Raw genomic sequence first — 24183 nt, forward strand, 5'->3', positions numbered from 1 at the left:
AGATCATGCCACTGCACTCCAGCCAGGCAGACAGAGCAAGAGTCTGTCTCAGAAAAAAAAAAAGATGCAAACTCCTGGGCAGGAAAAAAAGTCAATCGTTCTGGGCAGTAGACACTTAAATCAGTCCTTTTAAGTGCCTAAGTCCAGCTGATGCTTTAAGGGATGATTGCATATAAATTAAAATGCTAAGTATAACCAGGCATGATGGTTCATGCCTTTTGTCCCAGCAATGTGGGAGGCTGAGGCAGGAGGATCACTTGAGCCCAGGAGTCCAAGACCTGCCTGGGCAACACAGTGATACTGCTATCTCTATAAAAAAATAAATTTGGCCGGGTGTGGTGGCTCACACCTGTAATCTCAGCACTTTGGGAGGCTGAGGCAGGTGGATCACCTGAGGTCAGAAGTTCAAGACCAGCCTGGCCAACATGAAGAAACCCCATCTCTACTAAAAATATAAAATTAGCCAGGCGTAGTGGTGCATGCCTGTAATCCCAGCTACTTGGGAGGCTGAGGCAAGAGAATCACTTGAACCCGGGAGGTGGAGGTTGTGGTGGGCTGAGATCACGCCATTGCACTCCAGCCTGGGCAACGGGAGCGAAACTTCGTCTCAAAAAAAAAAATGTAGTCAGGTGTGATGATGCACATCTGTGACCCTAGCTATTCAGGAGGCTGAGGTGGGAGGATCACTTGAGTCCAGGAGGTCAAGGCTGCAGTGAACTGTAATCACATCACTACACACCAGCCTGGGCAACAGAGAAAAAATGCTAAGTATTAGGTACTGGAACATGTGTAGCTAAGCTTCAGCAGGTTTTTATTCATTCTCTCTTTTTGTGTGGCGCAGGGGTGGGAGGCAAGTTCTTGCTCTGTCACTAGGCTGGAGTGCAGCGGCATGATCACAGCTCAGTGCAGCCTCGACCTCCCAGGCTTAAGGGATTCTTCCCACCTCAGCCCCCTGAGTAGTTGGAACTACAGGTAAGCACCACCACACCTAGCTAATTTTGTATTTTTTTGTAGAGACAGGATCTCACCATGTTGCCCAGGCTGGTCTCAAACTCCTGGGCTCAAGAGATCACTTATCTGGCCAGCATTTCTAATAGTTTCCTGGGTAGCAGGCCTGTGTCAGGGAAGTGACCAAAATCTGGAGCCCACAGTGGAACTGTAGTATGGCCAAAAAATAATTTTTTTTGACAGGGTCTTGGTCTGTCACTCAGGCTGGAGTGCAGTGGTGTAATTAGGGCTCACTGTAGCCACAACCTTCTAGGCTCAAACAATCCTCCCACCTAAACTTCTCAAGTAGCTGGAACTACAGATGTGTGCCACCATGCCCAGCTAATTTTTTAGTTTTTGTAGAGATGGGATCTCACTATGTTGCCCAGGCTGGTCTTGTACTCCTGGGCACAAGCAATCCTCCCACCTTGGCCTCCCAAAGTGCTGGGATTACAGGTATGAGCCACCATGCCCAGCCAGCCAAAAATTAAATCTTGTTTTAAGCCAATAAGATATTTGGTGTTGTTTGTTATAGTAGCATAACCTAATTCTATCCTGCCTGGTACAAGCCTTCATTTCCTCATTGGTTAAATGGAGATATAAATAGTATATGCCTCCTTAAGATGTGAAGTTTAAATAAGACAATGTATGTTTTTAAAAAACAGTCCATTGCCAGGCACATACTATTGTTAGATCAATGAGAGTTATGAAAGGGAAGTGACAAAGAATCACCCTAGATCATCCAGCTTTTTAATGATAGAACCTGTTTCTTCAATCCTAAGCAGTCGTCTGCAGAGTCTGTAAGAGTGTGAATCATCTACTCAGATATGCAGATTCTGGCTCCCAAATATAGTCATTTTCACAAACATTCATGTTAACACCGGAATAATCATATGTTCCTCTCATTCCCCTTCTATTTACTTTGTCATTTGTCAATAGCATGTGTTCCAACCATAGAACATATAACCTATTGAATTAAGCTTTCCTTTTCCTAAATAGGAGTAGCACTTCCTCATCAAGCATCTTCTAAAATTCTTTGTTCTGTCCCATTTATGTTATGCCAAGAAAGACTTCCTGGAAAAGATTAATATGCAATTTAGAGATATCATATTTGGGCAATGTCTTGAATATTAAATCACTTTTTGCTTTGTTACATGGTAGGATTATTACTACTTACCCAAACAAAAAGTAGTGATTCACAAGTTTAGGATCTGATAGAACATAGGAAAAAGCATAGTTAATCAACAAATACAAATGCAATATTACTGAGTTCCTGTTATTTTTAAGGCTTTATGTTTGGTTCTATGTTGAATATTTAAAAAGTGTTTGTTTTTGACCTTTCCCATTCCATTAAGATTTTGATACACTGCCAAGTAGAATAAGGCATGTCTTGGTCCATTCACACTGCTATAACAAAAATACTATAGATTAGCTGGCTCATGAACAACAGAAATTTATTTCTCACAGTTCTGGAGGCTGGGAAGTCCAAGATCAAGCTGCCAACAGAATCCATGTCCGGTGAAGTCACTCTTCCTGGCTTGTAGATACACTGTGTCCTCGCATGGTGTAAGAAGGAATGAACTCTCTGGGTGTTCTGTTATAACAGCATAAATGGAAAAAGACAGCATGGAAACCCCAGCTACTAGCACTACAAGTTCTCTACATCACACATTGTGTACAGACTGTGGCCTCCCCAACGGGCAGGCAGTGAATGTAATAGCTGATTGAGTGAGGCATATATGGAACCATCTGAATGCTTGTTTATGGTCAGCTGGAGCTAATAATTGTTCAAATGGCCTCTTAAAATTGGTACGAATTCTTTCATTTCCTTCTCCAAAAGTGTTCGCATTTTAAATTAAGATTGCTGGAAAAGGCTGGGTGCAGTGGCTCACACCGGTAATCCCAGCACTTTGGGAGGTCAAGGAGGCAGATCACCTGAGGTCGGGAGTTCAAGATCCAGCCTGACCAACATGGAGAAACCCCATCTCTACTAAAAACACAAAATTAGCTGGGCATGGTGATGCATGCCTGTAATCCCAGCTACTCAGGAGGCTGAGGCAGGAGAATTGCTTGAACCCGGGAGGCGGAGGTTGCGATGAGACGAGACTGCACCATTGCACTCCAGCCTGGGCAACAAGAGCAAAACTCCGTCTCAAAAGAAAAGAAAAGAAAAGATTGCTAGAAGAGGAAAGTATTTAAACCGAGGATTAAGGTACATTGTAGAAGTTTGAGCATTGGGAGAAGAAAGCTTGGAACATTAAATCCTACAGGTTTGTGCATGAAGGATGGGTAAAATTTTGTTCTGAAGAGGCTTTGCTTCCCCTAATGCACCATTTATATATTGCCAGACTTCTCAAAACACCCTTTAAAGGACTACTAGAGAACTGCATGGTCAGCATTATCTAATTTCCTCATAAATCTCTTGCCTTTTAATCAGCTAAGTGGCTATCTGCTAAATTTCCCTGATTTATTGATGTATTTTGAAGGCTGAGGATATGTCCAGATACTAAGTGATTAAATGTAGATGAAATGGTACATCACCATAATTATGACAGAAAAGAGAATCGTGACTAGGCATACATAAGACCTCACAGAGACAAACTGTAGACAGCTTCTTAAAAGGGCAGCCCCCAGCGTTGCAGATAAAACTGTATTACCAAGCTAGTTTTTCCAAGAAAATCATCCCAACAGCTCTCATTAGAGATGCATTTGTATTTGCTGTCTCAGCAGTTCCACAGCAACCATGACCCCTTCAGAATTTACAGAGTGGAGACTTTGGCTGCTGACTAAACTGAAAGGTTAAAATCCTGGTTTCTGTTTTTACCTTAGCCACCAAACTCTGTGTGACCTGAGACAGATATTTCAACTTTTCTGAGACCCCAATTCTTTGTTTGTTTTTGTTTTTTGGTTTTTTTTTGAGACAGAGTCTCAGTCTGTCGCCGAGGCTGGAGTGCAGTGGCACTGTGTTGGCTCACTGCAACCTCTGTCTCCTGGGTTCAAGCAATTCTCCTGCCTCAGCCTCCCAAGCAGCTGGGATTACAGGCACAAGCCACCACACCCAGCTAATTTTTGTATTTTTGGTAGAGACCTGGTTTCACCATGTTGGCCAGGCTGGTCTCGAACTCCTGACTTCAGGTGATCCACCTGCCTCAGTCTCTGAAAATGCTGGGATTACAGGTATGAGCCACCGCGCCTGGCTGGGAACCCAGTTCTTCAACAGTTTTTTTCTAACCAACATAGTCAATGTTTATTTTTTTTCCCAGTAGATGTCCAATTGCTCCAGCACCACTTGTTGAAAAGACTATCTTTCCTCCATTGAACTGCTTTTGCACTTTTGTCAAAAATTAATTTCAGCATATTTGTGTGAGTTTCTTCCTAGGTCCAATTGATCTATGTATCTGTTCCTCTGCCAGTGTACCCAGACAGAACGAGGGGTCCAGCTGCTTGTTCTCATAGTTCAATAATGAGATGCAGACAGACTGAGAAAGAAGGGAGTTTATTTCTGCAACCAGTTTCAGGGAGAAGGTCAGAGTAACTCACCCGACCAACTCAAATTTACAAGTTTTTTTTTTTCAGTGCTTATGCATATTCTAAGTTATTTGCCTATGTGTGGGAGTGCACCTAAAAGTGGCAGTGTTTCATTCGATCTGTATCTAATCTTTAACTAGGGTCTAGGGTCTGGAAAGCTTTCTCTAGAGTCTTGGAAAGTTTCTTCATCTTGAATGAGATCTGGCATGAGGTGTATGTGTAAGAATGCTTTTATTATTTGATCAGACTTTAGGGCCGGAGAAAACCCAGGCCAGGTCTTAATGGGTTTGTTTTTGCATTCCAGCGCTCACCCTCAGGCACCAATTTCTTCAGTTTTCTAATGTTTAACTTACACATTCATCAGAAAAGGGTTAGTGAACCTGACTGTTCTGGTTGATAATGGAAACCTGGCCTGACATACCAGTGCCACAGAGGCTTAAAAAAAAAAAAGGGAAAAAACAAGAAAAAATAATATATATAATATATATTTTATATATATTATATATATTTATTACATATATATGTGTGTATAAGTGCAGGTTTCTTACACGTGTTTATTGGGTAGTGGTGAAGTCTGGGCTTTTAGTGTACCCATCACCCAAATAATGAACACTGTACACAACAGGTAATTTTTCAACCCTCACCTCCCTCCCACCCTGCCACTTTTTGGAGTCTCCAGTATCTATTATTCTACTCTGTATGTCCACGTGTACCCATTGTTTAGCTTCCAACAATTATTCATCTGTTAACCAAAGGTAGCCCCTGATGAGGACAATCTTTATAATACCCTTTTTAAAACAAAACACTTTGATTTACAGGACGTTATGGAAGCACTATAAAATGACAACACTATTGTTTATGCAAACGGTCTTTAGGTTGTTACAATTGTTAAAGCGCCACCTGCTGGAAAGTCCACCCATAAATATATACCAATTCCTTAAGAGGCTGAAGACAACTTTGTTTCAAAACACAAATAGTGAAAGTGACACCAGCAAAATCCTCTCTTCTTACAGTGTTGCCCCAGTCCAGTTGCACAGTATACTTCATCTACACAACACTATGGAGAGTGTAGCAACTCTGTTATACTATTCATCAGTAGAGTTTGGGCTTTTTTTAAATACTTGTTTTTTCTAATTTAATGGGGGGTGGGGTACGGCTATGTTGCAACTATGTTGCCCAGGCTGGTCTCCAACTGTTGGGCTCAAACAGTCCTCCCATCTCAGCCTCCCAAAGTGCTGGGATTACAGGTGCCAGCCACCAGCAGTGCTGTTTGTTTGTTGTTTCTTTTTCTTTTTTGAGACGGAATTTTGCTCTTCTTGCCCAGGCTGGAGTGCAATGGTACAATCTCGGCTCACTGCAACCTCCGCTTCCCAGGTTCAAGCGATTCTCCTGCCTCAGCCTCCCAGGTAGGTGGGATTACAGGCATGCGCCACCATGCCCGGCTAATTTTGTATTTTTAGTAGAGCAGGGTTTCTCCATGTTGGTCAGGCTGGTCTCGAACTCCTGACCACAGGTGATCCGCCCGCCTCGGCCTCCCAAAGTGCTGGGATTACAGACGTGAGGCACTGTGCCCGGCTAGGGTTTTTTTTTTTTAATGGCATTAATGTCTACAAAAAATATTTTAAAATCAATAAATATTGTTCTAATAGGCTTTTAAAAAGCATTTAGAGGAGGTTTTCTTTTTTCTTTCTTTTTTTTTTTGAGACGGAGTCTCACTCTGTTGCCCAGGCTGGAGTGCAGTGGCGTGATCTCGGCTCACTGCAAGCTCCGCCTCCCAGGTTCACGCCGTTCTCCTGCCTCAGCCTCCCAAGTAGCTGAGACTACAGGCGCCCGCCACCACACCCGGCTAATTTTTTTTTTTTTTTTTTGTATTTTTAGTAGAAACGGGGTTTCACCATATTAGCCAGGCTGGTCACGAACTCCTGACCTTGTGATCTACCTGCCTCTGCCTCCCAAAGTGCTGGGATTACAGTCGTGAGCCACCGCGCCCGGCCTTAGAAGAGGTTTTCAACTAAAGAAGGTGTGTTTCAAAAGCTTGTGCTTGCTCCTGATTTTTAGCCTCAGGGATCAGCACGCATTTAGATAAATTATTTCTTATCTTCATGAATGGAATTTTATAGTAAAATACTCACTGAAAGATTCTTTATGAAAATGGTTGTTATCAAATGTATTTCTGATTTTAAATGTTGTGATAACTTAGATTCAATCTCTGTAATAAGACAATTTATATCAACAATTCCTAGGAGAGTCTTGTGAGCAGCCGTGATTCTGTATAGGTCTGCAGCAACTCGATTCTTGCCTCCTCAGAGGAAATAATTAGTCTAAGAGTCAAGGCAGAGTGAGAGACCAAGGCACGTTTTAGAGCAGGAATGAAAGTTTATTAAAAAGCTTTAGAGCAGGGGCCAGGCGTGGTGGCTTACACCTGTAATCCCAGCACTTTGGGAGGCCGAGGCAGGCGGATCATTTGAGGCCAGACTAGCCAGACTAGCCTGGCCAACATGGTGAGACCCCCCCAACTCTACTAAAAAACACAAAAATTAGCTGGGCGTTGTGGTATGTGCCTTTAATCCCAGCTACTCCGAAGGCTGAGGCAGGAGAATTGCTTAAACCCAGAGGGCAGAGGCTGCAATGAGCCAACATCATGCCATTTCACTCCAGCCTGGATGACAGAGTGAGGTTCTGTCTCAAATTTAAAAAAAAAAAAAAAAAAGAGAGAGAAAAGCTTTAGAGCAGTAAAAAAAAGTAAAGTACACTTGGAAGAGGACCAAGCAGGTGACTTCAGAGATCCAAATGGAGTTTTGGGTCTCTCCTCCCTTGATTATTCCTTGGGGTGGACTGTCCGCGTGCACAGTGCCTGCCAGCACTTGGGAGGGGTCGAATGCGCAGTGTGTTTATTGAAGTTGTGCACATGCTCATTTGAGGCATTTTTGCCCTTACCAGTCCAGGCTTCCTGGAGGGATGTCATATACCAGTTAAACGCATCTTAGTGTGCATGGGTGAGCACACTCACTCACCTCCTAAGATCTTATTGGGAAGCTGCTGATAACCAGCTTCAGGTGTTTTCTATCTGTTGGGAGACCGCCTTTCCCTGGTGCTGGCTGTGACCAGTTATTATTTTAGATGGAGAGTTTAAAAAGTGCCTGACCATCACCAGATGGTTGCCTAAGGTTCCTTAGGGAGAGCCCTCTCCTTTGGTGTTCATGTTTGCCTGCCCACCTACTCTAACAGTCTAATTTGAAGAAGTTAAGAGTTCATTGTTCAACAGGGTAGTCACCAGCCACATGCGGCTATTGGATACATGAAATGTGGCTAGTGACACACTGAAATAATATTTTAAATATATTGATTAAAATATATTATTTTAAAAAAATTTTTAAGATCTCATGTAAGCCAGATGTTTGAAAAAAAATTTTTCAAGGAAGCAGTGTTATACAGGCTGGTTAACTCCCAGTTCTCACAAATTTCTTTAAACCAGGATGCATAGCCTTGCACAGTATTATGATATAATAGCTGTCATTCATACCATTGCTTCTCTGGGACATTGTTTTTTAACTTGGGATGCCCTGATTGGAACTCCTCTGCCCCTCTCCAGATGAGGAGCAGGCAAAGGGAAAGACTAGGACTAAGAGGCCCAGGAAGAAAGACAACAGAGCAGGGTAGGACAACTTGCTAACCACATGTGTCTGCATAGAAGGCTTTACTTTAGGTCAGCGTCCCCTTCAGTGTTCCGTACTGAGACAAAAGGTAAAGTTTATTTAACCCAAGAGGTGAGCTGACCAATGGGCTAGAAAGATGAAGAAAGGGGCCGGGCACGGTGGCTCACGCCTATAATCCCAGCACTTAAGGAGGCTGAGGGGGGCGGATCAACTGAGGTCAGGAGTTCAAGACCACCCTGGCCAACATGATGAAACCCCGTCTCTACTAAAAAATATAAAAATTAGCCAGGTGTGGTGGTGGGTGCCTGTAATCCCAGCTACCCAGGAGGCTGAGGCAGGAGAATTGCTTGAACCTGGGAGGCGGAGGTTGCAGCAAGCCGAGATCATGCCACTGCACTCCAGCCTGGTGCAGAGCGAGACTCCTGTCTCAAAAAAAAAGGAAAAAAGGCCACTGTTGACCTACAAGAGCTCCAACTGGGGTGAGGAAGGGCAGGTGGATAAACCGCAAGCACTGTGGTAAGCGCTAAAAGGAAGATATGAGCAAAGACTATGGAAGCTTAAAGGCGGGTTGGACCCAGGCTGAGAAAGGGTTCCTAAGAGACTACATTTGAGATCAACCTTGATGGACAGATGAGATTTTTGTCACCTGAGATTCTCTACTTCACCATTACACCATTATCCCTATAGAGATAGAGGTTTATTTTTAAATTTTATTTTATTTATTTTTTTGACACAGGGTCTTGCTGTCACCTAGGCTGGAGTGCAGTGGTGGCAATCATAGCTCACTGCAACCTCAAATGTCTGGGCTCAAGTGAGCCTCCTATCTCAACCTCCTGAGTAGAGCTGGGACTACAGATGCATGCCACCATGCCTGACTAATTTTTTTTTCTTCCTTTTTGTACAGACAAGGTATCACTGTGTTACCCAGGCTGACCTTGAACTTCTGGCCTCCTGGCCTCAAGTGATCCTCCTGCCTTGGCCTCCCAAAGGGCTGGGTTTAAAGGTGTGAGCCACCACACCAAGCCCAGGTTTATTATGAAGCAAAATATTTTAGGAAATGTGTGCTCAGAGATCCCTGGCCTCCACCCCTGGAGACTGACTCAGTAGTTCTGGGATAGGGCTTGATAATCTCTATTTTTAAAAGCATCTCCAGTGTTTCTGACATTCTGCTAAGTGAGAATTAGTAATGAACTAGGAATCCAGTAATGAACTAGGAATCCATTTTTGTTTGGCATAAAACTCAGACAAATCACATCGCTTTCCTGTGCCTTCCCTTATTTATCTTTAAAAAGGGAATTGGGCTAGATGATAATTAAAGTGAGAGTCAAGGTTTTCAAATTCCTTGATTATTTACATTATTGGGAAAGTTGAAACTACTTGTACACAATTCATAACGTCCAACAGTAGACGGAGAGATATCCTTAGAGTAATAGAGAAGTAGAATGTACAATTGAAACATTGGTTGCCTAAAGTGGGGGAGATAAAATTATGAACGGCTGGCTTACACACATTCACAAGTGTGTGCTCACACTCAAAATGAGTGGAACTAGAATCTCCCGCACTAGATTTTTTTTTCTCCTTCTGGTTGATCTGGGGAAGGGGGGCTGGGGAGGATGTTGGTAATGACTATACAATTCTTGCCAAGGGAGGGATACACTGGTATAATGACTATAATTTTTTATTTCTTCCCCAAATTGTAACCGCCCAGTGGGTTCACCTTGCCTGTTGCCTAGACAGAGCTGATTTATCAAAACAGGAGAATTGCAATAGAGAAAGAGCAATTCACGCAGACCCAGCTGTGTGGGAGAGTAGAGTTTTATTATTACTCAAATCTCCCCAAGCATTCGGGAGGACAACTTGGTGGGTGGGGAGAAGCCAGTGAGCCGTGAGTGCTAGTTGATTAGGTAAGAGATGAAATCATAGGGAATTGAAGCTGTCCTCTTGCACTGAGTCTGTTCCGGGGTGAGGGCCACAGATCAGATGAGCCAGTTAGTCAATCTGGGTGGTGCCAGCTGATCCATCAAGTGCAGGGTCTGCAAAATATCTCAAGCACTGATCATAGGAGCAGTTTAGAAAGGGTCAGAATCTTGTAGCCTCCAGCTGCATGACTTCTAAACCATAATTTCTTATCTTGTGGCCGATGTTAGTAGTCCAGTCCCCAGGCAAGGAGGCTTGTTCTGGGGAAAGGGCTGTTAGCAATTTTGTTTTATTTTTATTTTTTGAGACAAAGTCGCATTCTGTCACCCAGGCTGGAGTGCAATGGTGAGATCTTGGCTCACTGCAACCTCTGCCTCTTGGGTTCAAGCGATTCTCCTGCCTCAGCCTCCCAAGTAGCTGGGATTATAGGCACCCACCACCATGCCCTGCTAATTTTAGTATTTTAGTAGAGACAGGATTTCACCATGTTGGCCAGGCTGGTCTTGAAATCCCAACCTCAGTTGATCTGCCCGCCTTTGCCTGCCGAAGTGCTGGGATTACAGGTGTGAGCCACCATGCCCAGCCTCATCTTTGTTTTAAACTATAGCCTATAAACTAAGTTCCTCCCAAAGTTAGTTCAGCCTATGCCCAGGAATAAACAAAGACAGCTTGGAGGTTAGAAGCAAGATAGAGTTGGTTAGGTTAGAGTTCTTTCATTGTCTCAGTTATAATTTTGCAAAGGTGGTTTCAAAATCACCTCAAAAAAAATTTTTTCTTTTTTTGAAATGGAGTCTTGCTCTGTGGCCCAGGCTGGAGTACAGTGGTGCCATCTCAGCTCACTGCAAGCTCCGCCTCCCAGGTTCACGCCATTCTCCTGCCTCAGCCTCCCGAGTAGCTGGGGCTACAGGCGCCTGCCACCACGCCCGGCTAATTTTTTTGTATTATTAGTAGAGACGAGGTTTCACCGTGTTAGCCAGGATGGTCTCGATCTCCTGACCTCGTGATCCACCTGCCTCGGCCTCCCAAAGTGCTGGGATTACAGGCATGAGCCACCACGCCTCGCCAAAAAAAATTTTTTTTCTCTCCACTACCTAATGCAGTGGTCCTAGGACCAGGGCTGTAACTACAAGTGCTGCAAGCAGGAATTATTTCTAAGCAGGAAACTGTCACTATGTTTTTAAACTTTGTCAGAATTCCTAAGGGCCTGATGAGGGGTTGGTTGTGCCTTCACCCCATCTGGAAAAATTGGGATTAAGAATAAATACAGGCTGGGCACGGTGGTTCAGGCCTGTAATCCCAGTACTTTGGGAGGCTGAGGTGGGTGGATCACCTGAGGTCAGGAGTTCGAGACCAGCCTGGCCAACATGATAAAACCCCGTCTCTACTAAAAAAAAATACAAAAATTAACCGGGCACGGTGGTGTGTGCCTGTAGTCCCAGCTACTCAGGAGGCTGAGGCAGGAGAATTGCTTGAACCTGGGAAGCAGAGGTTGCAGTGAGCTGAGATCACACCATTGCACTCCAGCCTGGGTGACAGAGCGAGCGAGACTCTGTCTTTAAAAAAAAAAAAAAAGGCTCACTTAGTTCAGAACCTATGTGACCCTTCCTTCTATGAATGGGCGTGGACTGAGGGGGAGGCACTCGCTAGACAGGTACTGCTACCAGCGACATGAATCAGCACAGTGGCCAAACCTAATGTCCCTTCCAAAAGTGGAAAAATTGGGGTAAAATTAAATGACAAATGGAAAAAAGGAGGAATAGCCAAGAATAAATAAATGAAAAAGTGCGTTATAAATTGAGGAAAATCCAATATCATATTAATGACTCTAAAGAGACTCAGAGCAAGAGATGACACTGTCTTAGCTCGATGATCCCAGATGCCTGAAAGGGCGAAGCAGTGTGCCTGCCGAGACCACTCCTGCTTTTGGAGTCTGACAAGATTAAAAGGAAGCTTGCAAACTTGAGTGGCCTCTGCCTGGGAGACAGTCACACAATATGATGGACTAAAGTAATTATTAAAGATTCTGTATATTTGTTTTGCTGTAAGGGATCCATGGTTGAAAACCAGAGGTGGCCTATGGTGTCATGATATATATTAGTTTGCATACAGTTCCTGGTTCCTAACTCCCATAGCCCCATTACAGTCTTTTGTTATGTTGGGTTAGGCCTCAGGAAACAGAATTTTCTCCTGCCCTCCTTTCACCTGCCCCGAGGCAGGACTTGCCCGCTTTTCTGATTGTGGGTCTTCAGACCCTCCCCAGAGTGAGTCCCGCCCTATACCCTGGGGGAAGGAATGCTGAGTCAGGAAACTTCCATAAAAACACAAGAGGCCCAGGCGCAGTGGCTCACACCTATAATCCCAGCACTTTGGGAGGCCAAGGCGGACAGTTCACTGGAGTGCAGGAGTTTGAGACCAGCCTGGCTAACATGGTGAAAACCAAAAATACCAAAAAAAAAAAAAAAAAAAAAAAAAAAAAAAAAGCTGGGCATGGTGGCTCACGCCTGAGGCTGAGGCACAAGAATTCCTTGAACCCAGGAGGCGGAGGTTGCAGTGAGCTGAGATGGTGCCACTGCACTCCAGCCTGGGTGACAGAGCCAGACTTCCCTCAACAAAACAAATCCAAGAGAAGTGAGTTCAGGGAGCTTCTGGATAGCTGAAGCCATGAAGGTTCCTGGAAAGTGGTGTGCCCAGGGAGAGCATGGAAGCCCCTCGCCCCTTCCCCCATGCTCTGCCCTACACATCTCTTCATCTGTATCCTTTAAAATACTTAGACACGATAAACATTCAATATCTGTTTAGTGAGGAGGGACACAAATCATATTAGTTATAAGGGGTGACTTCAGGTTTCTCTAAGAACACTCAGACTCAAGTGAGTAACTCAATTATGTTAAAACATTAACCTTCACTTGTGGTGTATTTTCTAGTATAATACATACATCAAAAATTATTCTCTAAAAATGTTTAATTTTATGTTTTGAATATATAAACAAAGTATATCTCTAAAAGTTAACAGAGATGGCCGGGCATGGTGACTCATGCCTGTAATCCCAGCACTTTGGGAGGCCGAGGTGGGCAGATCACGAGGTCGGGAGTTTGAGACCAGCCTGACCAATATGGTGAAACCCCATCTCTACTAAAAATACAAAACTTAGCCAGACGTGGTGGCGCATCCCTGTAGTCTCAGCTTCTTGGGAGCCTGAGACAGGAGAATCATTTGAACCCGGGAGGCAGAGGTTGCAGTGAGCCAAGATCAGGACACTGCATCCCAGGCTGGGCAACACAGCAAGACTATGTCTCTCAAAAAACAACAAAAAAAGTCAACACAGATAAGTTGAGATTTGGATGGTTTCCTAGGGTTCAAAAAATGCTATCTCTTTTTTCTTTTCTTCTTCTTTTTTTTTTTTTTTTTTTTTTTTTTTTTTGAGACAGGATCTGTTGCCCAGGCTGGAGTGCAGTGGCATGATCTCGGCTCACTGGGGCCTGGACCTCCCAGGCTCAAGTGATCCTCCAGCTTCGGCCTCCAGAGCAGATGGGATTACAGGTGCATGCCACCACACCCAGCTAATTTTTGTGTTTTTTAGAGACAGGGTTTCAGCATGTTAACCCAGCTGGTCTCCAACTTGTAGCCTCAAGTAATCTGCCTGCCTCAGTTTCCCAAAGTGCTGAGAAACAGGACTAGCTGGATTTCCTAGGCTAAGAATTCCTAAGCCTAGCTGGGGAAGGTGACCTCACCCACCTTTAAACACAGGGCTAGTAACTCAGCTCACACCCAGTCAGGTAGTAAAAAGGGCTCACTAAAATACAAATTAGGCTAAAAGTAGGCAGTACAGAAATAGTCAAATCATATATCGCCTGAGAGCATGGGGAGGGGACAATGATCGGCATATAAACCCAGCCATTCGAACCGGATCGGGCAACCCCCTTTGGGTCCCCTCCCATTGTATGGGAGCTCTGTTTTCACTCTATTAAATCTTGCAGCTACACACACTTCTTGTCCGTGTGTGTTACGGCTCCAGCCGAGCCGTCCACCACTGCTGTTTGCTGCCGTTGCAGACCCACCATTGACTTCCACCCCTCCGGATCTGGCAGATTGTCCACTGTGCTGCTGATCCAGCGAGGCGCCCATTGCTGCTCCTGATCAGGCTAAAGTCTCGCCATTGTTCCTGCATGACTAAGTGCCCAGGTTCGTCCTAATCGAACTGAACACTAGTTGCTGGGTTCCACGGTTCTCTTCCGTGACCCATGGCTTCTAATAGAGCTTAACACTCACCACATGGCCCAAGGTTCCATTCCTTGGAATCCATTGAGGCCAAGAACCCCAGGTCAGAGAACAAAAGGCTTGCTGCCATCTTGGGTGTGGCCTGCCCCATCTTGGGAGCGGCCCACCACCATCTTGGGAGCTCTAAGAACAGACCGGCACGTAACAGTGCTGGGATTACAGGCTTGAGCTAGTGCACCCGGCCTACTTCCTTTTTCTAAAGTCCATCCTGGTGTATATGTATCCTAAACACCCAAATATGTAACCAAAGACTTTGTGAATGATCCTGCTCACCAAACAGCAACCTTGGAGGATCAGCAACTGCAGTTCTGACTGCGGCTGTCGCTGGTGTAAATAAAATGAAACAATGAGCAAAATAGCACAAATTTCAAACTAAACCATCAGTGTGCTAATCAAACAACTGAAAGTCTTCCTAAAAGAGCCAAACATTTTAACATAACCTTTCCCACTCTCATAGTTGTTAATGTTAGGGAGCAAAAACCAAACATCAATTGAAAAGGCAGTTTTAATTGGTTGCAGAAAATGAAAGGTTACTTCACTCAAAAAAGTAAAAAAAACTCATTGTGGTAATTCAGAATTGGAAAATGTTTATTCCTGCAAATGATCGGTAAGCTTGCTCTGAATTCCCTTGAATCCCAGCATAGTCCCCAAATAGACAGGCTTGTCTCACCCCACAGAGGATATGACTCTGAAAAATTGAATATGAAGAAATATTGAATATGTCAAGTCATTCAAAATCCACAAGGAGGCCAGGCGTGGTGGCTCATGCCTGTAATCCCAGCACTTTGGGAGGCTGAGGTGGGTGGATCACTTGAGGTCAGTTCGAGACCAGCCTGGCCAACATGGTGATACCCTGTCTACTAAAAATACAAAAATTAGCTGGGCATGGTAGTGCATACCTGTAGTCCAGGTAGGAGAATTGCTGAACCCAGGAGGCAGAGGTTGCAGTGAGCTGAGATGGCACCATTGCACTCCAGCCTGGGCGACAGGACAAGACTCAAACAAAAAAAAAAGAAGAAAAAAAAATCCACAAGGGTTTTGAAGGATGGCTTTACTGGAAAAGAAAATCCACAAGGGGAAATGGTTAAAGAAACCACACAGTTGATGTATTTCCATGAATTCAAAGCCTTTTAATGATGTGAACACTTACTCCCCATTTCTTTTTTACATTGTTACAAAAAATTTACATACAGAGTTTTCTGAAAGTGGCATTTTGTTGGTTGTTATTATACTGATGATACATATTAACACTTTGTATTGAAGAAGTATCATAAAAATCACAGGGCATTACAAATTTTTGATAAGAAGTAGTAATAGTATTGTCTTTTAACAGCTGGAGGCTCTCAGGCATACTCTTTGGTGAGAAATGATTAATTTTATATTTTCATTTTGATGAGAATCTTTTCTTGTTTTTACCAGTTATAAAAACAAAGCTTTTTCTTTGTTGTGATAATGTGCACTAAGACTTAGTTTCTTGAGCTGATGCTAAATAAAATGAGATCAATAGGAATATTCCAGGAGGTCGTGAGAAGTTTTTAGAAAGGATGGCATCTACATATATATGGAGCTTTGAAAACTGTTGGAGAGTATGACCTGGGACTGAAACTGTGGAGCACATAGCCAGTGTCACAGGCTCCGAGAGCAGAGAGAGTTTGCTCTAGGACCTGGAATGAGTGATGGAGAAATGTTTTAAACAAACAAACAAACAGGCCAGGCACAGTGGTTCACATCTGTAATCCTAGCACTTTCAGAGGCCGAGGTGGGCAGATGGCTTTAGCTCAGGAATTTGAGATTAGCCTGGGCAACATGGCGAAACCACATCTCTCTACAAAAACAAACAAAACAGGCCTGGCACGGTGGCTCAAGCCTGTAATCCCAGCACTTTGGGAGGTCGGGGCAGGCAGATCACTTGAGGTCAGGAGGTCAAGACCAGCCTGGGCAACATGGTGAAACCCCATGTCTACTAAAATTACAAAACTTAGCTGGGCGTGGGGCCACATGCTTTTGTAATCCCAGCTACTAACACTTGAACCCAGGAGGCAGAGGTTACAGTGAGCTGAGCTTGCACCACTGCACTCTAGACTCTGCATCTCAAACAAACAAAAAAACAATTGTGGGAAGGTTCCTAGGTTTACTGCACTCCAGTTTAATGCTTGTATAGTACTCACACTTATATCTCAGGACTTTTCAAGAGCTGACCCACCCGTTTTCTGCCACATGCAGTCAGCCCCAAGGCCTCATCTGTACCCAAAGGCCTGTGGACAATAACTGCCTCAGCAAAAAAAAAAAAAAAACCTTGAAGCATCTGACAGAGGAAATGTACTCCAGAGCCACCGTGAGCTGCCCCTGTTCCTGACCACCAAGCCCAGCCTGGACAGCCTGCTTTCCCACCCTGGCCTGAGGCTGGCTCAGTCCTGGATCTCTCCCCAGTCCTGCTTTCCCACTGGTGCCTCTAAGACCCCAGTGTGGATTCTGCACCTCATCTCCTCAACACGAACAGATATTGGTCCTCAAACACAGAAACACACTCTTAGCTTGGTTTCTGCTCTATTTTGGTATTTCTACTTTTGAACTTTGTTCAGTGTTCCTTTCTAAAACCTAACCACTGGATCCAACCCAGGGTTGTAGAGTGTCCATTCTGAGTCTGCTATTTCCCCAAGTGTCCCCTCAGCAGGCAGCAGGCTCTGCTTTATCCTGGTGGGGGATGGGTGCGCCATCTTCTCCAGCTACAAGACAGCAGAGTGGGTCTCCTGGAGGTTCTCCTCCAGCTTCAGCCCCAGGTTGTCAATCCCAATGCTGGTGACTGGAGGCACACTGCTTTCAGTTGGCTCGGCCGTGCGAGTAGGGGTGGAGCAGTACAGGATAAACCCCACCATGATGACAGTGAAGGACAGGATGTAGAGTCCTGAAAACTAGAAGGGAAGAACAGGCAGTGAATTGTGCCCCTCACATACACATCTTTGCTGCCGGCTTTTGCCAACTGTGCTTTGAGGATTACCCTCTCATAATCTTTTTATTTCCTTTCTTTTTTTTTTTTTTTTTTTTAAGACAGGGTCTCGCTCTGCGGCCCAGGCTGGAGTGCAGTGGCACAATCTCGGCTCACTGCAACCTCCACCTCCCAGGCTCCAGTGATCCTCCCGCCTCAACTTCCAGAGTAGCTGACACCACAGGCATTCACCACCACACCCGGCCAATTTTTGTGTTTTCTGTAGAGACGGGGTTTTTCCATGTTGCCCAGGCTGGTCTCGAACACCTGAGCTCAAGCAATCCGCCTGCCTCAGGCTCCCAAAGTGTGGGGGATTACAGGCGTGAGCCGCCATGCCTGGCCTCATGATCTTTTTTCTGAAAGTTACCTAAGGAGATGCTAATGCACAAAACCTTCCCATGTATGCTGGTGAATGATGGGACTCTGCCAACAGCACCCGGCACATAAGCCACCCGGATCCTTGGATCTTTAGGAGAAATGGACCTTTGCTTTTCTCTGTCATAATCCAGCTACACCCCACTCTGCATATAGTCCCACTTAGTGGAGAAAATAAAAGGTCATCATGGATACCACAGAGAGCCCCATTCAGACCCTAGACACTGCTTACAATATTGGTATGAAGCAGAGGAACGTAAGACTATGATGAAATGTGAAAGTACAGAAGTGGCATCTGCTCAACAGCCTCTCAATGTGTGCTATTCAATGAAATTCATTTTGCTAAAATTTAATACATGATCTTGTCTCTGTGGGCAAGTATTACATAGTAAAATTTATGGTGGACTGAGCAGATTCAGAATTGTAGAGCTAGAAAGAGCCTAAGATACTAGAAGAGTCCAAAGCCCAAAGAGGTGACTGGGTGTAAGGTCCGGTGAGGACAATCATAGGGAACAGAGCCCTGTGAGAGGCATCTCATACATTCTCTGTTCCCAGAAGGACCAAAAAGAGCAGGAGCCCATTCTGACAGAAATTTTAAAAGTATGGATGGAGTTTTTGGTGACCTTCCCCAACTTTCCCCTTCCTAAGACTGAAAACCACCACCCAGAGCAAAATGCAATGAGGAAAGAACACTAATTCATTGGGTATATACATGGAAAAATGATATACCCCAAAAGTCTAAATAAATTCTCTTAAGAATTTTGTATATTTCCTCTTGAGTTGAAAATCCATACAAAAATTGAAGTATTAAAGAAATCAGTCTGTATTTTTTTCTTTTCTTTTTTTTTTAGACAGAGTTTCGCTCTGTCTCCCAGGCTGGAGTGCAATGGCGCAATCTTGGCTCACTGCAACTTCTGCCTCCCGGGTTCAAGCGATTCTTCTGCCTCAGCCTCCCGAGTAGCTGGGACTACAAGCATGCACCACCATGGCTGGCTAATTTTTGTATATTTGGTAGAGATGGGGTTTCACCATGTTGGTCACGCTGGTCTCGAACACCAGACCTTGTGATCCGCTCGCCTTGGCCTCCCGAAGTGCTGGGATTACAGGCGTGAGCTACCGCGCCTGGCCATCAGTATGTATGTTTAGCAGCATGATAAAGCACAGAAAGAGAGTGGCTAAAGACTGACCAAGAATGGTGTACTAAAAATTAGAGAAACTATGTACTGTAATTAATGTGTAATCAAATACCCAGGGCCTTATTTTTCCTTTCAACTGGAAAAGCAAACTCAACTTATGATTAATCCTGCTAACCTGATTTTAAAATTAGGAATGGAGTAGCTAACATCATACTGAATGGGGAAAATATAAAAGCCTTACTTTTAAGAACTGGAAAAAAACAAGGATGCCCACTTTCACCACTCCTATTCAACATAGTACTGGAAGTCCTAGCCAGAGCAATTAGGCAAGAAAAAGAAATAAGAGGCATCCAAATTAGAAAAGAAGAAGTTAAATTATCCCTCTCTGTAGATGACATGATCTTATATCCAGAAAAACCTAAAGATGCCACAAAATAGCTCTTAGATCTGATCAATAAATTAGGTAAAGTTGTAGGATACAAAATCAACATATAAAAATCAGTAGCCTTTCTATACACTAATAATGAACTAGCTGAGATAGAAACCAAGAAGGCAATCCCATTTACAACAGCTACACAAAATAAAATAGGACTAAATTTAACCAAGGAGGTGAAAGACCTCTATAAGGAAAGCTAGAAAACCCTGATGAAAGAAATTGAAGATGACACAAATGGAAACACCCATGCTTATGGACTGGAAGAATTAATCTCATTAAAATGAGCATACTGCCCAAAGCAATCTATAAATTCAATGCAATCCCTATCAAAATATCAATGTTATTTCTCACATAAACAGAAAACACAATCCTAAAATTCATATGGAACCACAAAAGGGCCCAAATAGTCAAAGCAATGCTGGGCAACCAAAACAGCATGGTATTAGTATAAAATGAAAATGAACTCCTATCTCTCACCATATAAAAAAATCAACTCAAGGTGGGATTAAAGACTTAAATATAAGACCCAAAACTATAAAGCTACTAGAAGAAAACACAGGGGAAACACTTTAGGACATTGGTCTAGACAAAGATTTTATGGCTAATATCTCAAAAGCACAGGTAACAAAAACAAAAATAGACAAATGGGACTATATTAAACTAAAAAGTTTCTGCACAGCAAAGAAGACAATCAACAGAGTGAAAAGATAACCTCCTGAATGGCAGAAAATATCTGCAAACTATTAATCCAACAAGGGACTAATAACCAGAGTATACAAGTAACTCAAATGACTAAAGAGTGAAAAACAAATAATCCTATTAAAAAGTGGGCGAAGGACATGAATAAACATTCACCAAAAGAAGACATAAATGGCCAACAGGTATATGAAAAAATGTTCAACATCACTAATCATCAGGAAAGTGCAAATCAAAGCCACAATAAGATATCATCTTACCTCAGTTAGAATGGCTATTATTAAAAAGTCAAAAAATAACATGCTGGCAAGGATGTATAGAAAAGGAACTCTTAGGCCAGGGGCGGTGGCCCATGCCTGTAATCTTAGCACTTTGGGAGGCTGAGGCGGGTGGATCACCTGAGGTCAAGAGTTCGAGACCAGCCTGGCCAAGATGGTGAAACCTCGTCTCTACTAAAAATACAAAAACTAGCTGGGTGTGGTGGTGGCACCTATCCAGCTACTCGTGAGGCTGAGGCAGGAGAATCACTTGAACCCAGGAGGCGGAGGTTGCAGTGACCACTGCACTCCAGCCTGGGCAACAGAGCAAAAACTCCATCTCAAGAAAAGAAAAAACAAAAAGAAAAAGAAAAGGGAACTCTTATTAAACACTGCTGGTGGGAATGTAAATTAGTATAGTAGAGCCACTATGGAAAACAGTACGGAGATTCTCAAAAAACTAAAAATAGAACTACTATACAATCCAGCAATCCCACTACTGGGTATTTATCCAAAGGAAAAGAAATCAGTATATCAAAGGGAGATACCTGCACTCATCTGTTTATTGCAGCACTATTCACAATAGCAAAGATATGGAATCAACCTAACTGTCCGTCAGTGGACAAATGAATAACGAAAATATGATATATAAACACAATGGGATACTATTCAGCCACAAAAAAAATGAAATCCTATTTGCAGCAACATGGATGGAACTAGAGGTCATTATGTTAAATGAAATAAGCTAGGACACAGAAAGACAAATAGTGCATGTTTCACTCATATGTGGGAGCTTAAAAAGTCAATCTTGTGGAGGTAGAGCATAGAATGACAGATATCAGAGACTGTGGAGGATGTGTGGTTTGGGGGTGGGAGATAAAGAGAGGTTAGGTTTTTGTAGTGGTGGTTGTTTTGAGACAGGGTCTGGCTCTGTCACCCAGGCTGGAGTGCAGTAGCTCAATTTCAGCTCACTACAACCTGTGCCTCCCAGGCTCAAGCAATCCTCCCATCTCAGCCTCCCAATTAGCTGGGACTACAGGTGTGCACCAACATACCCATATAATTTTTGTATTTTTTTTTTGTAGAGACAGGGTTGTGCCATGTTGCCCAGGCTGGTCTCGAACTCTTGAGCTCAAGCAATCTGTGTGTCTTGGCCTCCCAAAGTGGTGGGATTACAGGCGTGAGCCACCATGCCCAGCCTAAGGGACGTTGTTTAATGGGTACAAACATTTAGTTAGATAGAAGGAATAAGTTCTAATGTTTGACAGCAGAGTAGGTTGACTACAGTTGAAATGATAAATACTCGAGGTGATGGACGTCTCAAATACTCTGACTTGTAAAATAGAATGGGGCATTCTATTTTATTCACACCAATAAATAGTTTTAAATTAGCTTAAGTTTCATATTATGCCCAATAAAAAGTTCAAATAAGGAGATGACAGCGAAAAACAGTAAGAAAACAGAATGGGCTAGGGAAGGAGGGAAAAGGAAGAGAAAGAAGATGAGAAGGAAGGAGGGGGTGGAAGGAGTGAGACAGAGAGAGAAGAAAAAGAAAGCAAGCTAGCTTGGCACAGTGGTAGGCACCTGCAGTCCCAGCTACTCAGGAGGCTAAGCTGGGAGGATCACTTGAGCCCAGGAGTTTGAGGCCAACCTGGGCAACATAGTGAGACCCTATCGCTAAAAAGAAAATTAAAAATTAAAAAACAAGATACACTCCCAAAGGTAAAAGAAAAAACTAAGTAATTTTTTGAAATGAGTATTAAGTAGATTGCTGGTCACATCCAGCTGTGGGCTCCTTGGGTCACCAACAGCTTTAATGTGCTAACTTGTTATAGATGCTCAATTATTTCTTAACGTTAAACCTTAAGAATTCCTTAAGGAATGTAATAGCCACAGCCCTCCCCAAGACAGGAAAATGCTTCCTGGATTAAATAATAATGCAAAACCAATAATAATGTCAAGCTAAGCAGACAACTATAATTTCCTACCACTGACTTTCATTCTTGGATCTAATACATAGCACAGGGCCCAACACATAGCTGGTGTTTAATAAATGTTGAAAAAAATTGATTCAGAGAATATTAGGGGAAGTTAGAGCTGTTTGGAGTACTCTAAACTTTTAAAGTTGGTATTTTTTATTTATTTTTTTGTTATTTTTATTTACTTATTTTTTGAGACAGAGTCTTGCTCTATCACCCAGGCTGGAGTGCAGTGGTGCAGTCTCAGCTCAGTGCAACCTCTACCTCCTGGGCTCAAGTAATTCTTGTGCCTCGGCCTCCCAAGTAACTGGGATTACAGGTGCCCGCCGTCATGCCCAGCTAGTTTTTGTATTTTTTTAATAGAGATGGGGTTTCACCATGTTGGCCGGGCTTGTCTCAAACTCCTGAACTAAAGTGACCCACCCACCTCGGTCTCCCAAAGTGCTGGGATTACAGGTGTGAGTCACTTGCGCCCAGCCTTAAGTTGGTATTTTGAAAGGTAATCTTGCTGTCCCATAAAATGTTTACTGTTACCTGTGAAAACACCTATATAACTTGTTCAAAACCTGTTATATTTGGTTTGGTGGCTTTTAAATGTTCAGAAGAAAAACTATCATGTCTCTCTTAAGAAGGCAGGTGATTAAACGGAGTCACTTTCATTAGGATGGAGAGACTAATAAAGAGATTAAGTCTCCTGAATTAGAGGCGCTTACTTCTTTGTCTTGTAAAATTCTTTGTTTCTGGATCTATACAGGAAGTTTCTTGCGATTACTTTATTCAGCAAATATTCACTCAAGATCAATGAGAGGCAGAGTGCTTAAGGGACACAGATGAGCATAAAAAATTCTGAGCCTCTTTTTCAACTGTCTGCTTCAAAAAATTAGAGCCGAAGTTATTTTAGACACAGTTTTTAAAACTGGTAGTGTATCAAGCTTACAATTTGCCTTTAAAAACTACTTCTTGGCCAGGCTCAGTGGCTCATGCCCTGTGGTCCCAGCACTTTGGGAGGCAGAGGCAAGCGGATCACCTGAGGTCAGGAGTGCGAGACCAGCCTGGCCAACATGGTGAAAGCCCCGTCTCTACTAAAAATACACAAATTAGCCGGGTTTGGTGGCAGGTGCCTGTAATCCCAGCTACTCAGGAGGCTGAAGCACAAGAATCGCTTGAACCCAGAATGCAGGGGTTGCAGAGAGCTGAGATCACACCACTGCACTCCAGCCTGGGTGACAGAGCGAGACTCTGTCGCAAACAAAACAAACTACTTCTAAAGTGCTAGGTGTCTTCATTATGCTCTGAGTTTTTTCTACCTCTGTAATTTATTCTGAAGATTTCAGAAGACCTGCTCTTTGCTCTGTAAGTCTTGAAACAACATTTGACCAAAAATAGTAAAAACCTAAGAATGTACTATTAGACATTCAGGGACAAAGGAACACAAAATAACTGGAAAGGAATTTATCAACTGCTTGCTCCGATTCTGAGAATAGTAGTTTAAAGTTATGTGGCCAAAAAATGACATAAGAAAGGGATTTTTCATTTTAAAGTTGAAAGCAGTTGAAGCTACAGCCAGCCACCAACTAGCCTGCAACTGCTATATAGAAACACCAGCACCCCTAGTGGTGGCCAGATGAAATGCAGCCACGGCATCACAGAAAAACTTAAGGCTGACATTGTAGTCTATGACAATTTGGCTCTCAGAAAAAAATCTGCACCCATCAGGATGACTTCTCTGATTCACTTTGACTTTATTTATTTATTTTACTTTTGTTTGTTTAGACGGAGTCTCGCCCTGTCGCCCAGGGACAGGAGTGCAATGGCATGATCTCGGCTCACTGCAACCTCCACCTCCTGGGTTCAAGTAATTCTCCTGCTGGGACTACAGATGCGTGCCACCACTCCGAGCTAATTTTTGTATTTGTAGAGACGGGGTTTCACCATGTTGGCCAGGATGGTC

General features: G+C 43.4%; 1 protein-coding gene across 4 annotated transcripts in view; it reads right to left on the reverse strand.

Moving 5' to 3' along the window:
• Positions 1-1679: 1679 nt before the first annotated feature.
• SLC35F2 (solute carrier family 35 member F2) overlaps positions 1680-24183 on the reverse strand; it is an 82787-nt gene continuing 60283 nt past the window's right edge. For 2 of the 4 annotated variants that reach the window (XM_063693497.1, XM_063693498.1), the window contains exon 8: positions 2165-2581. In XM_063693497.1, the coding sequence (XP_063549567.1) occupies positions 2387-2581 (195 nt within the window). In that variant the 3' untranslated portion in view covers positions 2165-2386. Of the gene's footprint in view, positions 2062-2164; positions 2582-15476; positions 17280-24183 lie in introns of those variants that run through there. The other 2 variants (XM_055355464.2, XM_031016441.3) reach the window with 2 other exon arrangements.

The sequence above is a fragment of the Gorilla gorilla genome, chromosome 9 (genome assembly GCF_029281585.2).
Source record: "Gorilla gorilla gorilla isolate KB3781 chromosome 9, NHGRI_mGorGor1-v2.1_pri, whole genome shotgun sequence".
Lineage (NCBI taxonomy): Eukaryota > Metazoa > Chordata > Mammalia > Primates > Hominidae > Gorilla > Gorilla gorilla.